The sequence below is a fragment of the Vigna umbellata genome, chromosome 4, assembly GCF_029865625.1.
Source record: "Vigna umbellata cultivar VRB3 chromosome 4, Vumbellata_1.0, whole genome shotgun sequence".
Taxonomy (NCBI): domain Eukaryota; kingdom Viridiplantae; phylum Streptophyta; class Magnoliopsida; order Fabales; family Fabaceae; genus Vigna; species Vigna umbellata.
Window position 1 is genome coordinate 28,350,283 of NC_142168.1, and position 13,373 is coordinate 28,363,655.

The 13,373-nt window shown below is 36.6% G+C and overlaps 1 protein-coding gene and 1 pseudogene across 2 annotated transcripts; one reads left to right on the forward strand and one right to left on the reverse strand.

The window, feature by feature from the left end:
* Positions 1-108: 108 nt before the first annotated feature.
* Positions 109-5,255, forward strand: LOC124821625 (TMV resistance protein N-like; annotated as a pseudogene). The gene is made up of 4 exons (XR_015785823.1): positions 109-1,851; positions 2,007-3,117; positions 3,255-4,443; positions 4,532-5,255. The product of XR_015785823.1 is annotated as a TMV resistance protein N-like (transcript).
* A 287-nt stretch (positions 5,256-5,542) lies between these two features.
* Positions 5,543-8,320, reverse strand: LOC124821622 (uncharacterized). Its single transcript, XM_047293537.2, has 3 exons — positions 6,676-8,320; positions 6,193-6,595; positions 5,543-6,114 (listed from the first exon to the last, which is right to left on the reverse strand). The coding sequence occupies exons 1-3, from the start codon at positions 8,121-8,123 to the stop codon at positions 5,740-5,742; spliced, it is 2,226 nt and encodes a 741-aa protein (XP_047149493.1). The 5' UTR covers positions 8,124-8,320; the 3' UTR covers positions 5,543-5,739.
* Between the last annotated feature and the right edge of the window lie 5,053 nt (positions 8,321-13,373).

Genomic DNA, 13,373 nt, shown 5'->3' on the forward strand with positions numbered 1-13,373 from the left:
ACCTTGTAATACACTCTAGCCCATCCTGAAAAGTTGTTACTTTACATCCTAAAGAAACAAGGTGATCTGTCAATTATGGCAGGCCATATTAATGTATTATATGGACAAATTGCTACCGGTTTAACGAAATAATTAATATTTTAAAGTCTTGTATAACACATAATAAACGTTTTGTTTTTATATCATTGATATTGTAAAGTATTTTTAAATATATGAAATATATTTTAAATGTAAAATGAAACAGTTTAAAATGTAATATCAATATACGTATAAGTAAAAAGAGAGTAATTTGTGTTGGTTCTAACGGGGAGGAGGTTCCCTATGGATTACACAAACACCAATAAGATCTGAGCCAACTATATAAGGGATCGACATCACTCTTTACCCAAAACCTTAAGGCAATGGGTTAATGGGTCTTTCACCTTTATATACTGCTCTACTTTCTCATTTCTATCCAATGTGAGACTTAGACTCACACTTGGATTCCCAACAATCTCCCCCTCAAGGGTGAGTCCCTTCCACATAGGTACACTCCCCCTCCAGGGGAAGCATTCCCAACCAACCACAACCACGAGTAAACCTTTCCAACCGCCGTATCTTAACCGAACTTGCTTACCTAGATACCCTTTGCCAGGAAGACTTTCGGTATAGGGATCATTATACTCGTCTGAACTGGTCACCAAGACAAATCATCGGCTCTGATACCACGGTTGGGTCTATCGAGTAAGATGTTGGGTACAAACAAAGTCCCACATCGGGTAAAATAAGAGATGGACATGGGTTTATATACACATAAGATACCTCCATTGGTAAGAGGCCTTTTGAAGTGGTACCAAAAGCAAATCCGTGAGGACTTGGCCCAAGGTGGACAATATCTTATCAGTGTGTGTGAAACCTCCCTACAATTTGAGATGTTGGAGATAGATATTTTTTAGTGTTGAGAATGTCTGCTTGAGAGAGTGAAGAGAGTGTTATCTAAGTTGAAGATTCTACTTTATAGTACAAACATAGATACATAATGTTATAATGCATGTTAGAAGGGCAAGGTTGATTATTTTATAAATCTTCGTGGAAGGTTTCAGTGGATACTAGTGAATAGGATCAACAAATCACTTGGTTTGATTTCAGAAAGTGAGAGTGCTTCGCTCTCTGTTGGTATTTTTTAGACAAAAATGGCCTGCGGGACGGCATTTGACAGGTTGACCAAAATATTTAGTTGTTTTTTATTGCACCATCAAACTTAATGCATTACTTTATTTCATGCATGGCCATAAGAACGAACACAAAGCTTCGTTGGAAAGTCTACAAGTTCTGGAGACCTAACACTCCATCCACCATAATCATACTATCATAGTGTACTTTCTTCACAGTTCTCATGGCCATGGGATCACGTTCCTCTTCCTTCACCTATGATGTTTTCCTCAGCTTCAGAGGGGAAGACACACGCCATGGTTTTACTGGCCACCTCTACAAAGCCCTTCATGACAGGGGAATCTACACCTTCATTGACGATGAAGAGCTTCAGAGAGGGGAGGAAATAACACCAGCACTTGTGAAGGCAATTGAAGAGTCCAGGATTGCCATCACTGTGCTCTCTATAAACTATGCTTCTTCCTCATTTTGCTTAAATGAACTTGACTACATCCTTGAGTGCTTTAACAAAAAATATATGTTGGTTTTGCCAGTTTTCTTTAAGGTGGATCCTTCTGATGTTAGACACCAGAAAGGTAGTTATGGAGAAGCATTAGCTAAGCATGAGCAAAGGTTCAACCATAGCATGGAGAAGCTGGAGAATTGGAAGAAGGCTTTGCATCAAGTAGCTAACTTGTCTGGCTTTCATTTGAAACATGGGTACCCCACATTACCGATCTTTTACCTCAATTTCTTTTTTATTAATTTTGACTCTATCTAAAGAAAAAATAAATGTTTGTTATCCATTACAACATTTGTGTCAAGGCATGGACACAAACTATTAGTTTTTCATCAAGAATTTTTGTTTCAAACAGAGATGGATATGAACATGAGTTTATTGGAAAGATAGTTGAGTTGGTATCCAGCAAGATTAATCACGCTCCTTTACCTGTTGCGGATTACCCAGTTGGACTAGAGTCACAAGCACTGGCAGTAAGGAAGCTTTTGGATGTTGGATCTGATGATGTCCACATGATAGGAATCTATGGAACCGGTGGGATAGGAAAATCAACACTTGCTTTAGCAGTTTATAATTTGATTGTTCACCATTTTGATTGTTCGTGTTTTCTTCAAAACGTGAGAGAAAAATCAAACAAGCATGGGTTACAACACCTCCAAAGCATCCTTCTTCGGGAAATGCTTGGAGAGAAGGAAGCAAACTTTGCAAGTGTAGAACAAGGAGCTTCAGTGATACACCATAGGTTTCAAAGAAAGAAGGTTATCTTGATTCTGGATGATGTTGACAAATACGAGCAATTGCAGGCTATTGTTGGAAGACCTTGTTTGTTTGGTCCTGGCAGCAGAGTCATCATCACTACTCGGGACAAACAATTATTGTCATCTTATGGGGTTATAAGAACGTATGAGGTGAAGTTATTGGACAAGAACAATGCTCTTGACTTGCTTTCATGGAAAGCTTTTAAAACAAAAAAAATTGATGCAAGTTATAAGGAGGTCTTGAATGATGTAGTGATTTATGCTTCTGGCCTTCCATTGGCTTTGGAAGTGATAGGTTCCAACTTGTTTGGAAAAAGTATAGAAGAATGGAAATCTGCTATCAAACAGTATAAAAGAATTCCTAATAATCAAATCCTAGAGATACTTAAAGTGAGCTTTGATTCTTTGGAGGAAGAAGAGAAGAGTGTTTTTCTTGATATTTGTTGGTTAAATAGATATCCCTTGTCAAAGGTTGAAGATTTACTTCTTGCTCATTATGGCGATTGCATGAAATATCATATTGGGGTGTTGGTTGACAAATCTCTTATAAAGTTGAGTCAGTATACTCTAGAAACTAGAATTGCATTGCATAGCTTGATCCAGGACATGGGTAAAGAAATTGTCAGGCAAGAATCACCAAAAGATCCAGGGAAGCGCAGTAGATTATGGTTACCGGAAGATATAATTCAAGTTTTGGAAGATGACAAGGTGAGTGATTAGCTTCAGATCTATTATACTAATCCTTTTTTACCATAATATGTTCAAATCACAGTTGTTTCTTTCTTCTTTATAATATGTAAATTTCTTTAGATGTGTTGAAGTCTTCTGTATACTTGTACTGGCAGGGAACTAGTGAAATTGAAATCATATGTCTGGATCTTCCAAAATTTGACAAAGAAGTAATAGTAGAATTCAATACAAAAGCATTCAAGACTATGAAAAACCTCAGAACACTTATTCTTAGGAATGGTAATTTTTCCGAAGGTCCCAAACACCTTCCAAATAGTTTGAGAGTGTTGGAATGGTGGGGATATCCTTCACATTGTTTACCATCTGATTTTCATCCGAAAAAACTTGCCCTATGCAAGTTATCCCGTAGCTCCATTTCATCCCTTGAGTTTTCAAAGGCAAGTTTAAATAGTATACTTTTCTTGTCATGTAATTTAATACATTCACTTTATGACTATTCATTTCCTTCTGCCTTTTCTTTCCTTTTATTTTTTGCAGGATTTCATGAATCTTAGAGTATTGAATTTTGATTGGTGCAAATGTTTAACACAGATACCTGACATGTCTGTTCTCCAAAATTTGGAAGAACTTTCATTTAAATGTTGTGTGAATCTAATTACAGTTCACAACTCAGTTGGTTTTCTGGATAAACTTAAAACATTGAGTGCTTTTAGCTGCGAAAAGCTTAGGAGTTTCCCGCCTATCAAGTTGACCTCTCTTGAAAAACTTGATCTTTCAGGTTGTCACAGTCTGAAGGGTTTTCCAGAAGTATTAGTTAAGATGGAAAACATAAGGGAACTTAATTTGGAGGGCTGTCCCATAGCAGAATTGCCACTTTCATTTCAAAATCTTACCGGGCTTCCGTCATTAGAAATGTTTTTTTCAAATAGTGCAATTGTTAAGGTGCCCAGTAGCATTACCATGATGCCAAAACTGGCTGATATCTACGCTAGAGGATTGAAAGGGTTGCAATGGCTAAAACAGGAAGATGGTGAAGAACAAATGGGGCCAGGAGTAGTACCTTCAAAGGTAGAATGGCTTACTGCCTCAGATTGCAACCTCTATGATGATTTCTTTTCGATAGATTTGACAAGGTTTGCTCGTCTGAAGAATTTATGGCTACCTAAGAATAATTTCACCATCCTTCCTGAATGTCTGAAACAATGCCAATTTTTATCGAATCTTGATGTGAGTGATTGCAAGCATCTTCGGGAAATTAGAGGCATTCCACCAAACTTAAAGCGTTTCTTTGCAATAAACTGTAAATCCTTGGCTTCCTCGAGTAAACGCATGCTCCTAAATCAGGTTTTGTGATGTTTGAAATGTATTTGATTTAGTAATACATAGTATACTTAACTTTGGTAAACTAATGAATACTTAATATGACCAACAGGAACTGCACGAGGCTGGAAACACTGTGTTTTGTTTGCCAGGATTTAGTATTCCAAAGTGGTTCAATCACCAGAATCGGGGAACTTCAATTTCTTTCTGGTTTCGTAATAAGTTCCCTGACAAAGTTCAGTGTGTTCTTGTTGCACCTATGCAGCACCGTTATTTTCGTCCCAGGGTTTTCATCAATGGAAAACAATATACCTTCTATGATCACTATTACTTGACAGGGAATCATCATAAATATCTGTTTGATCTGCGAAAGACAAGTTTCAGAAAAAGTCCGTATGAGGTGCCTTTTGATAGTGAATGGAACCATGCGAAGGTTACATTTCCAGAGGGAAAATATACCTCTATTAACCGTGCAAAAATCGGAATCCACATAGTCAAACAGGAAAATAACATGGAGGATGTTAGATTCACTGATCCATGCAGCAAGAGAAAATCAGATGTTGATATCAGCATTTCTGACTCAGAATCTATACCGGTTGCTAAAGAGCATAGGTTTCTGGATTTTGACCTTTGATAGACGGTAACAACGTACAATTTATGGTCACATCTATTAAGTTGGAGTTGTATAATATTGTGAAGTTGTATTCAAATTCAATTGAGTCAAACTAAATAAGGGCACAATTGGTTTAAGTTAAATTATGTTGTGGCTTGCAATATCACACTAACCGATTTTGGTTACCCTTATTGTTGAGATCTGTGTAAATGGAACAAAAGAAAAGAAGTATTGCAATTAGAGTTCATGAGATTTTTGCTTTTTAAGAATACATATAGGAATTCAATTTGGTGTTATAGTAGTGGCAAAACAATAACTTAACTCTCCTGGCTAATGTACATCGAAACATATCTCTACTTGTTTAAACACAACATAATTAATCTCAAATCCCAAATATTCGTGCATATCTTATACGTACTTCAAAATTTTCTTCCAGCCATATATATAATTTTGTATTTCATTCATCACAACCAAGGTTGTCAAACTCGAGAGTTTACGTAAACTCGTGAGAGTCCAGTAAACTCGACTCGTAAACTCGACTCGTAAACTCGTAAGAGTTTACTTTGTATGAAAAAAATATAAATAACATTCTAATTCAAATAAGATAACAAAATTATATAAATTGAAATACATAAGTTCATAGAAATATTGTTCATAACATAAAGATATAATGTAAAATATAAATTGAAATGTCAAAGTCTCTATGCCTAATCCTCTAATCCTCTAATAATGGCATCATCATCTCCATCATCATCATCATCATCTAACTCTTCCTCTGATGAATGTTGTGCATCTTCATTGTTCTCAAATGTTATGTTATCAAGATCAAGAGCATCTAAAATAGGATCTGTTGTTGCTCCATCTAAGTGAACATTTTCACTATCATTTTCACCTTCAACTTGATCAATCTCAACAACATCATCTGTCTCTTCAGCTATCCATTCATCATCTGATTCTATGTCATCAAATGGAAGAGCTATAGTTTTTCGAATCTGTCTACTTTTCAGCTTGGAGTTATACATCACATAAACTAAATCATTCATCTTTTTTTGATGTAAACGATTCCTTCTCTTTGTATGAACCTAAAATGAAAGATAATATTTTTAGTGAAGATATAAACATAATAAAGGAATTTATAAATTAAAAATAATTTAAATTACCATTTCAAATGAACTCCAATTACGCTCACATCCAGAAGAACTACAAGTCAAGCTTAAAATTCGAATAGCAAATCTCTTCAACTCTGGAGTTCCATCACCAAACATGTCCCACCATTCCCCAGGATTTAACTCTTTCCTACACTCTTTTGCATCTTCCATTCCAAACAGGCCTCTAGCATTATGAAATTCAACAATTTGTAAATTAATTTTTCTTCTTTCTGCCATATCTGGTATCATTCTTCTCATGCAAAAATACAATCCTTCTTTCACCTCTCCACCATCATCAGATCTAAAGTTAGGTTCATAGTGGAAATGAGGGTTTAGAAAATAGGCAGCTGCATGCAAAGGCCTATGAAGTTGATTATCCCATCGAGCATCAATTATTCTCCAAACCTCTTCATAACTACATCAATCATGCTATATCAGAAATAATCTAACACATAAGTAATTAAACATTGAATGAGTAAAAGTTTGAAAATTTACCTCTTTTTGATATTGTTAAAGTTAGACCTAATCTTCTCTTTTGCACAGTCCATCTCTTCATAAATGAAACCCATTGCAGGTTTTACATCTGAGTCCACTAATCTTAAGACAACCATGAGAGGGGCAGCAGCTTTCAAGCATATGGAGACATTCTTCCAAAATCGGCTATCTAATACTACATGTGCTACTTTTCTCCCCTCTTGTGAAGTTCCAAACTTGCTTGTCTTCCATTCCTCAGAGCTGAACATGGTCAACAACGATGCCTTCAATTCATGAAGACAAGCAAGAGTTAAATAAGCCGTGGCAAATCTAGTCACACCCGGTCTTATAAGGTCTCTACCTTTAGTAAACTTTTTCAATAAGGAAATCAACATTGATCTCCCATAAATGTAAGTTGTAATTTTTCTTCCCTTCTTAATGGTCAATTCATGGACCTTCAAATTTTTTTCAAAATCTTCGAATATCAAATCAATGCAATGTGCTGCACATGGAGTCCAATACAATTTTTCCCTCTTTTGCATCAACAACTCTCCGGCTGCCTTGAAATTTGCAGCATTATCAGTGACAACTTGAACAACATTTTCTTCTCCAACAAACTCGACAACATCATCCAACATTTTGAAAACTTTATCAGCTGTTTTTGAAATGTCTGAAGTGTCAAGTGAATAAAGAAAAACCGTCCCTCTAGGACTATTCACCAAGAAGTTGCAAATAGAACGTCTTTTTCTATCCGTCCAACCATCAGACATAATTGTACATCCAGTTTTCTTCCACTCCTCCTTATATTCCTCAAGATTTGCATCTGTTTTCTTCACAGCTTGTTTCAAGAGCTTCTCTCTAATATCATGATAAGATGGTGGTTTGTATCCAACTCCATACTTACCAATCATTTCACACATCTTTGCAAATGCTGGATTTCTAATTACATTGAAAGGAATGGCACTGGTGTAAAAGAATTCAGCAACTTGAGCATCAACTTCTTCTTTGTATCCTTTTTTCATCATTTGATTTATAGTTGCTTGAACTCCCCCCTTACTAGTAGTAGCAACTTTTTCTTTTCCTTTAAAACCGAATACCTTGTGTCCTCCTTCAAAATTTTCACTTTCTTCCTCGTCTTCACCGATATTTATCTTTCTTTTCTTTAATGAAGCATTCTTAGCTTCTGCAACTACTTTTATCATCAAATTTTTTATTTCATCCGGAACAGAAGCACAAGGCTCAGAATCTTCTCTAGTTCCAGCAAGATGATGCTTAAATCTAAATATGCCTCCACTTACAATCTTTGAGCAATAGTTGCATTTCACTTTTCTTCCATTACCATTAACATCAAATCCATATTTCCATCCAATATCAGATCGGTTTCCTGGAGCATTTTTACTTCTACTTTTACTAACTGATGAAGATACACTTGGATTAACTTCTCCTGAATTTGATGCGTTTCCCGACATAGTGAGGTAAGCTTTTTCACTACAAATATTAAAAATAAAATGTGCAAAAGTTTAAAAATGGAATAAAAACTTGCGTGCAGTGCAGTGCCGTCTCCCCTCTAATGATGTTGTAAAGTGGTGCAGTGAAATGTCCAGTATATTTCTCCCCTCTAATGTACTAAAAGAATAAAAAATTCATTTCCTAATCCTAATAAAATTGAAAAACGTAACTCACGGGTTATAATTTTTCAATGATAAAACGTCACCCACCCACCACCAGCGGCTGGAAGAAGAAGAGCGTACCTGCGACGCGAGGAAGGCGGTGAGGATGGCGGCGAGGATGGCGGGGAGGATGGCGACCACGCACGGCGACCACGATCTGCGACGACGCACGGCGACCACGATCTGCGACGACGCACGGCGACCACGATCTGCGACGACGCACGGCGACCACGATCTGCGACGACGACCACGATCTGCAACCGGACCAAGCGCGATCCCGAGCGGAGCACCACGAGCGACGAAGATCAGTGGTGGAGTGAAAACCAGGCGGACGACAGGGACGAAACGCTAAACAGTGGTGGAGTGAAAATCAGGTTTTAAACCCTAACCAAAACGACCATGCTTTTCTTCGTTTCTGGCTTTTTTCGAACTCGTGGAATCGCTGTGCAATCGCGATTCCGAACGATTCCACCGAGTCCATGTCCGATTCTACCGAGTTCAGTCCAAAAACGAGTTTGGTACCGAGTTAACTCGGCAACCATGGCTGAAAACGTAAACTCGGACGAGTTAACGAGTTAACTCGCGAGTTTGATAACCTTGATCACAACATCTTGGCCCATACAATTTCTCATATTAGTTTCTCAGTCAAAATCAATCAACACCGCGCTAGTTCATTAACATGTATCTAACCTAAGGTTCTATTCAACAAAAAGTTCCATTTTTTCCATCTTCCACGTATGTTTTAACTCAAAATAAGCTTAACAATTTCCCTTGGTTTAGATCTTGTGCTCTTCAAAAAATTTCTCCAAAACTCTAAAATGTTAGGTAAGTCCAAACTTACTTCTGAAAAAAAATGATTCACATACAGAGTAAATTACTACAAATTTAGACTAATTGGGATATGTTTATTCAGCTCAGATCTCACATGCATTCACAGAATGTGCATGTATTGAAGTCATACATTAGGTAAAAATGAGTGAGTTGGATAATATATAAATAGAAACACTAATAAAATTATTGTCTTATGTTATGCTTGTTTCCACTTACACACTATTTACTTTGATGGAGAAGTGAGTGAGTTTTTCATTTGTTTCCATTGGTGTGAGTGGATGGAGGGCCTTTGATGGGATGAGGAGAGATGAGACTAGGAAGACAACTTAGCTTATGATAGCAACTTCCTTAGCTAGGTTGGGCCAAAACTTGGAAATGTGCATGGAAGAGTGTTTCCTTGAAGATATGTGATGGGAAAACGTGATGGATCACCAAGGATAGGGGCTGGAAATGTGGAAGCTATGGTGTTTGTGAGACTAGAAGCTCATTGTCATATGGTGGTAGTGTGGTGTTTGAAGGATTTAAGAGAGGTTAGGTCAACCCAAAGAAGAAGGTGACTAGAGAGGCCTCATGGATTTCTCTAGTATTGATCTTAAGATGAGTAGTAGGGTCAAAAATGGGCAGCATAACTTTACTCAACATCAAAGATGATTACATGAGAGGAAACACCTCTATTTATAGGCTAAGGGTGTCTCCTAAAAACCCTAAAAGCATGATCTCCCACCCTTGCACTCATTGGAAAAAAATGAGGTCTTCTAAGGAGTGGACAAGTGTCCACAAATCCTCTCCAATGAGGGGAGGACATGTGACCACTCATAAAGTACAATCCTCTCCATTCCTAGAGTGTCCTGTGACAACTACTAAAGCTAAATTATCTCCAATGGAAGCATGACACGTGACACATACTTTCCACATGATTTAGATGTTTAGCTTAAGGAAAAATCCTATACTAATTAGGCCTTAATACAAGCCTTAAACAAACCTACCTACTTGGTCGAAATACATAGCCTAAAGAAACCTACACTACTTGGCCAAAATACATGACCTAAAGAAACCTATACTACTCCAAACTATGTTCCACGATGACTCTAAAGGTGGTACGAAAGGTAGAGTTTATACCATCTTCATTGATGACTTCAACTCTTCTTGTAGATGCATGACTAGGGTTAGGGGGTATGCCATCAGCTCATGTACATTTACAAAGAAGCCCTTAACTATGAAATAATCAATTCGCAATTCTTATATAAAAATGGACTATTTGAGTCTTATATATATAATAATCAATTCTATTATAATAATAATAATAATAATAATAATAATAATAATAATAATAATAAACTAACAACATTTTATTTTAAATTGTTTTTAAACATAATTTTACTAATTAAAATATTTTTTAATCTATCAAACCAATCACATCACTCACAAATTTTTCTCTCATTTTCTCTCATTTCTTATTATCTTTCCTATAATCCAAAGAACCTCGTTTTTACCTTTCTTTTTCCTCAAATTCATTCATTATGGAAGAGGAAGTGAATTTTTCATTTGTTTCCATGTGTGTGAATGGATTTAAGAGCACAAATTTGAGAAAAGGAGTGAACAAAGCTCATGTGTAACATCCCAAAATATATAGTATAAACTATTTAAATAGTAGTCAACATCATAATATGATAGAATAGTTAAAGACTTGCAGATAAGGAGTTAATCTTACAGTCATCCAAAATTGCTATAAAATTTAAAACTTTATCTACAATAGAGTATTTCAAAACTATACAAAAACAACTAGAAGATACTAACTAAACTAAATAGCAGCGTCATCACCCTCCAATGCCTGCTCCAGAGGAACCTCATCCACCTCTGCTCATATCCAAATGGATGGTCATTGCAAAAGAAAAACATCACACGTACAACATACAAACATAAGCATAAGTGTGAGCTAGGTAAACAAAGATCATATAATTATAATAACATAAGACATGTAGAGCTCAATCAAACACATCATACTAGATCACACATCCTAACATGTTAAATTCTAGACTTGACTCGTTCGAACTTAGAATAATTGTCGAGCTATGGTGGGTTATGCACTCGTGGTGGCCTCTACTGCTTTGCAAAGCCATTGCCAAAGGGTTTCACCTTGCCACCCTCACGAGGTTAGTCTGTTCCGGGCCTTGAGGCATACTGGAAGCTCTCAAGACTAAGACCTCCTACTACTCCTCACCACATGGTTCAATCCTCTCTACTTGAGAATGAAAGACCATTGGAGTTTCAGGAAAACCCCCAAGACTGAGCTCCCTCCAATTCGTAAGGTGAGATCAGGAGTCACTCGCATAGCGATTTGTCTCGCTATGCGAATTAACTCGCAGAGGTACCAGACCTCAACCTCTCGCATAGCGGACCCAGATCGCTATGCGAGAACCCCAAACAGAGACTAACCTTCCCAAACCACTCGCTATGCTATCCTTTTTGCCATTCGAATAAAATTAGAATTTAACCCCAGACCACAATCAAGCGCATAGCGCCTTGATTCGCCATGCAAATCACTAGACAGAGAGCAACCTACTCCAACCATTTGCACAACGCCCAAATTCGCTATTCGAATAAACAAACAGAGAACAACCTCTCACGCCATTCGCACATCGCACCAACTCGTTGTGTGAATGCCCTTGGCAGAGAGCACCTTGTCATAGCGACTCGCTATGCGAAACTACTCGCACAGCGAGTCTGCATAATCTGCAGAACGTAATTCTGCAGATTTATATAACTCAAACACCAAATACCTATTCTAACTATTTTCCTCAACTTCTAACACTCCTAGATTGTATTATATATCTAATTATACTTGTTTAAGTGATTCTAAACATGCCTACCACTAATCTAAAGTGATTATGACCCAATTCCCATTCTAAAACACTGAATTTCACCACTTAAAGACCCAAATCAAATTCTATCACTTTGCACATGTTTTTGACCATTTAGAAGACTCACACAAGTCACAAGTGACTTACCTATACTGCCTAAACAGACCAAAAGAGCCACTGACCTCTAATTCCCAATTTCACCATCTCACTTCCTCTAGAATGTCCTAAAACACTTCCAATTCTCTAACTTTCTATCCAGCAGCTACTATCACATAATACAATCTTATTATGTATCAAATTACAGATGCACAATTCATCCCAAATCAGCTCACAAACCACCTTTCTCATATTTACATTAATCATTCAAAATATACATGATTCAACTTACACAATTACCACATTCCAGCTCAAACAACAACTACATGTAGAAATCAATACACACACCTATCAAACTATCAATTCAAATAGAAATCTAACTCCCCTTACCTTAGAGATTCACAGTCCAGCTCGCCAGATTACCTCTACAGTACCTTGCACCGCAAGGGTACTCAACAGGACCCTACAAATCACCAATTGGTGATCAAGAACAACTCTTAGAGCTAAAATTTGACAGAGAATGGAAAGGAGAACACCCAAAACACATGCAATCAGTAGAGATTGCCTGGTCCAGGTTTGAAAACAGCGGAAAGATGGAAAGAACAACTTACTAACTAGAATCGAGAAATTGATCGATCAGTTACGAAGCCTTTAATGCCTTGGATGTCTGGGCACCTCCTGATCATCAATCTGACAGCTCAATGAAAAGAAAATCTAGAGAGAAGTCAAAGAAAGAGTAGAGAACGGAGGTTTTAGAGAGATGGAGTTTTAAGATAATGAACCGAGCTTTAGTAAGTTATATCTATATTATATGATTATTTTAAAATTAAGAAGCTCATCTCATTATTTCAGTCCATTTATCTACTCTATTACTCTATTTTCCGAGTTCTTACATCATGTGCATTTACATAGAAGCCCTTAACCATGAAATAATCTATTCTTGATTTTTATATAAGAATTAATATTTGATTCTTATATATATAATAATCGATTTTATAATTACTATATAATATATAAATAATAATTCACTAACTTCACTTTATTTTAAATTATATTTTAAACACAAGGATAAAAGTGTAGCCTTACTATTTCATAAACTAAAACCTTTTTTTAATCTATTAAACTAATTACATCACTCATAAACTTTCTTTTGCTTTAATTTTTCACCATCTTTATCTTAATTCAAATCATCTCACTTTCATTTCTTTTTTCCCTCAAATCCACTCATTTCCACTCCATTAAATCCTTTATCCAATCCAAA

What these genes read in the sequence shown, in the direction of transcription:
- LOC124821622 (XM_047293537.2), bottom strand. Translation starts at nt 8,123, where the DNA reads ATGTCGGGAAACGCATCAAATTCAGGAGAAGTTAATCCAAGTGTATCT. An exon ending in TTTAACAATATCAAAAAGAG is followed by an intron (nt 6,596 to 6,675) that starts GTAAATTTTCAA and finishes TGATTGATGTAG; the next exon opens with TTATGAAGAGGTTTGGAGAA. An exon ending in ATTGGAGTTCATTTGAAATG is followed by an intron (nt 6,115 to 6,192) that starts GTAATTTAAATT and finishes CTTTCATTTTAG; the next exon opens with GTTCATACAAAGAGAAGGAA.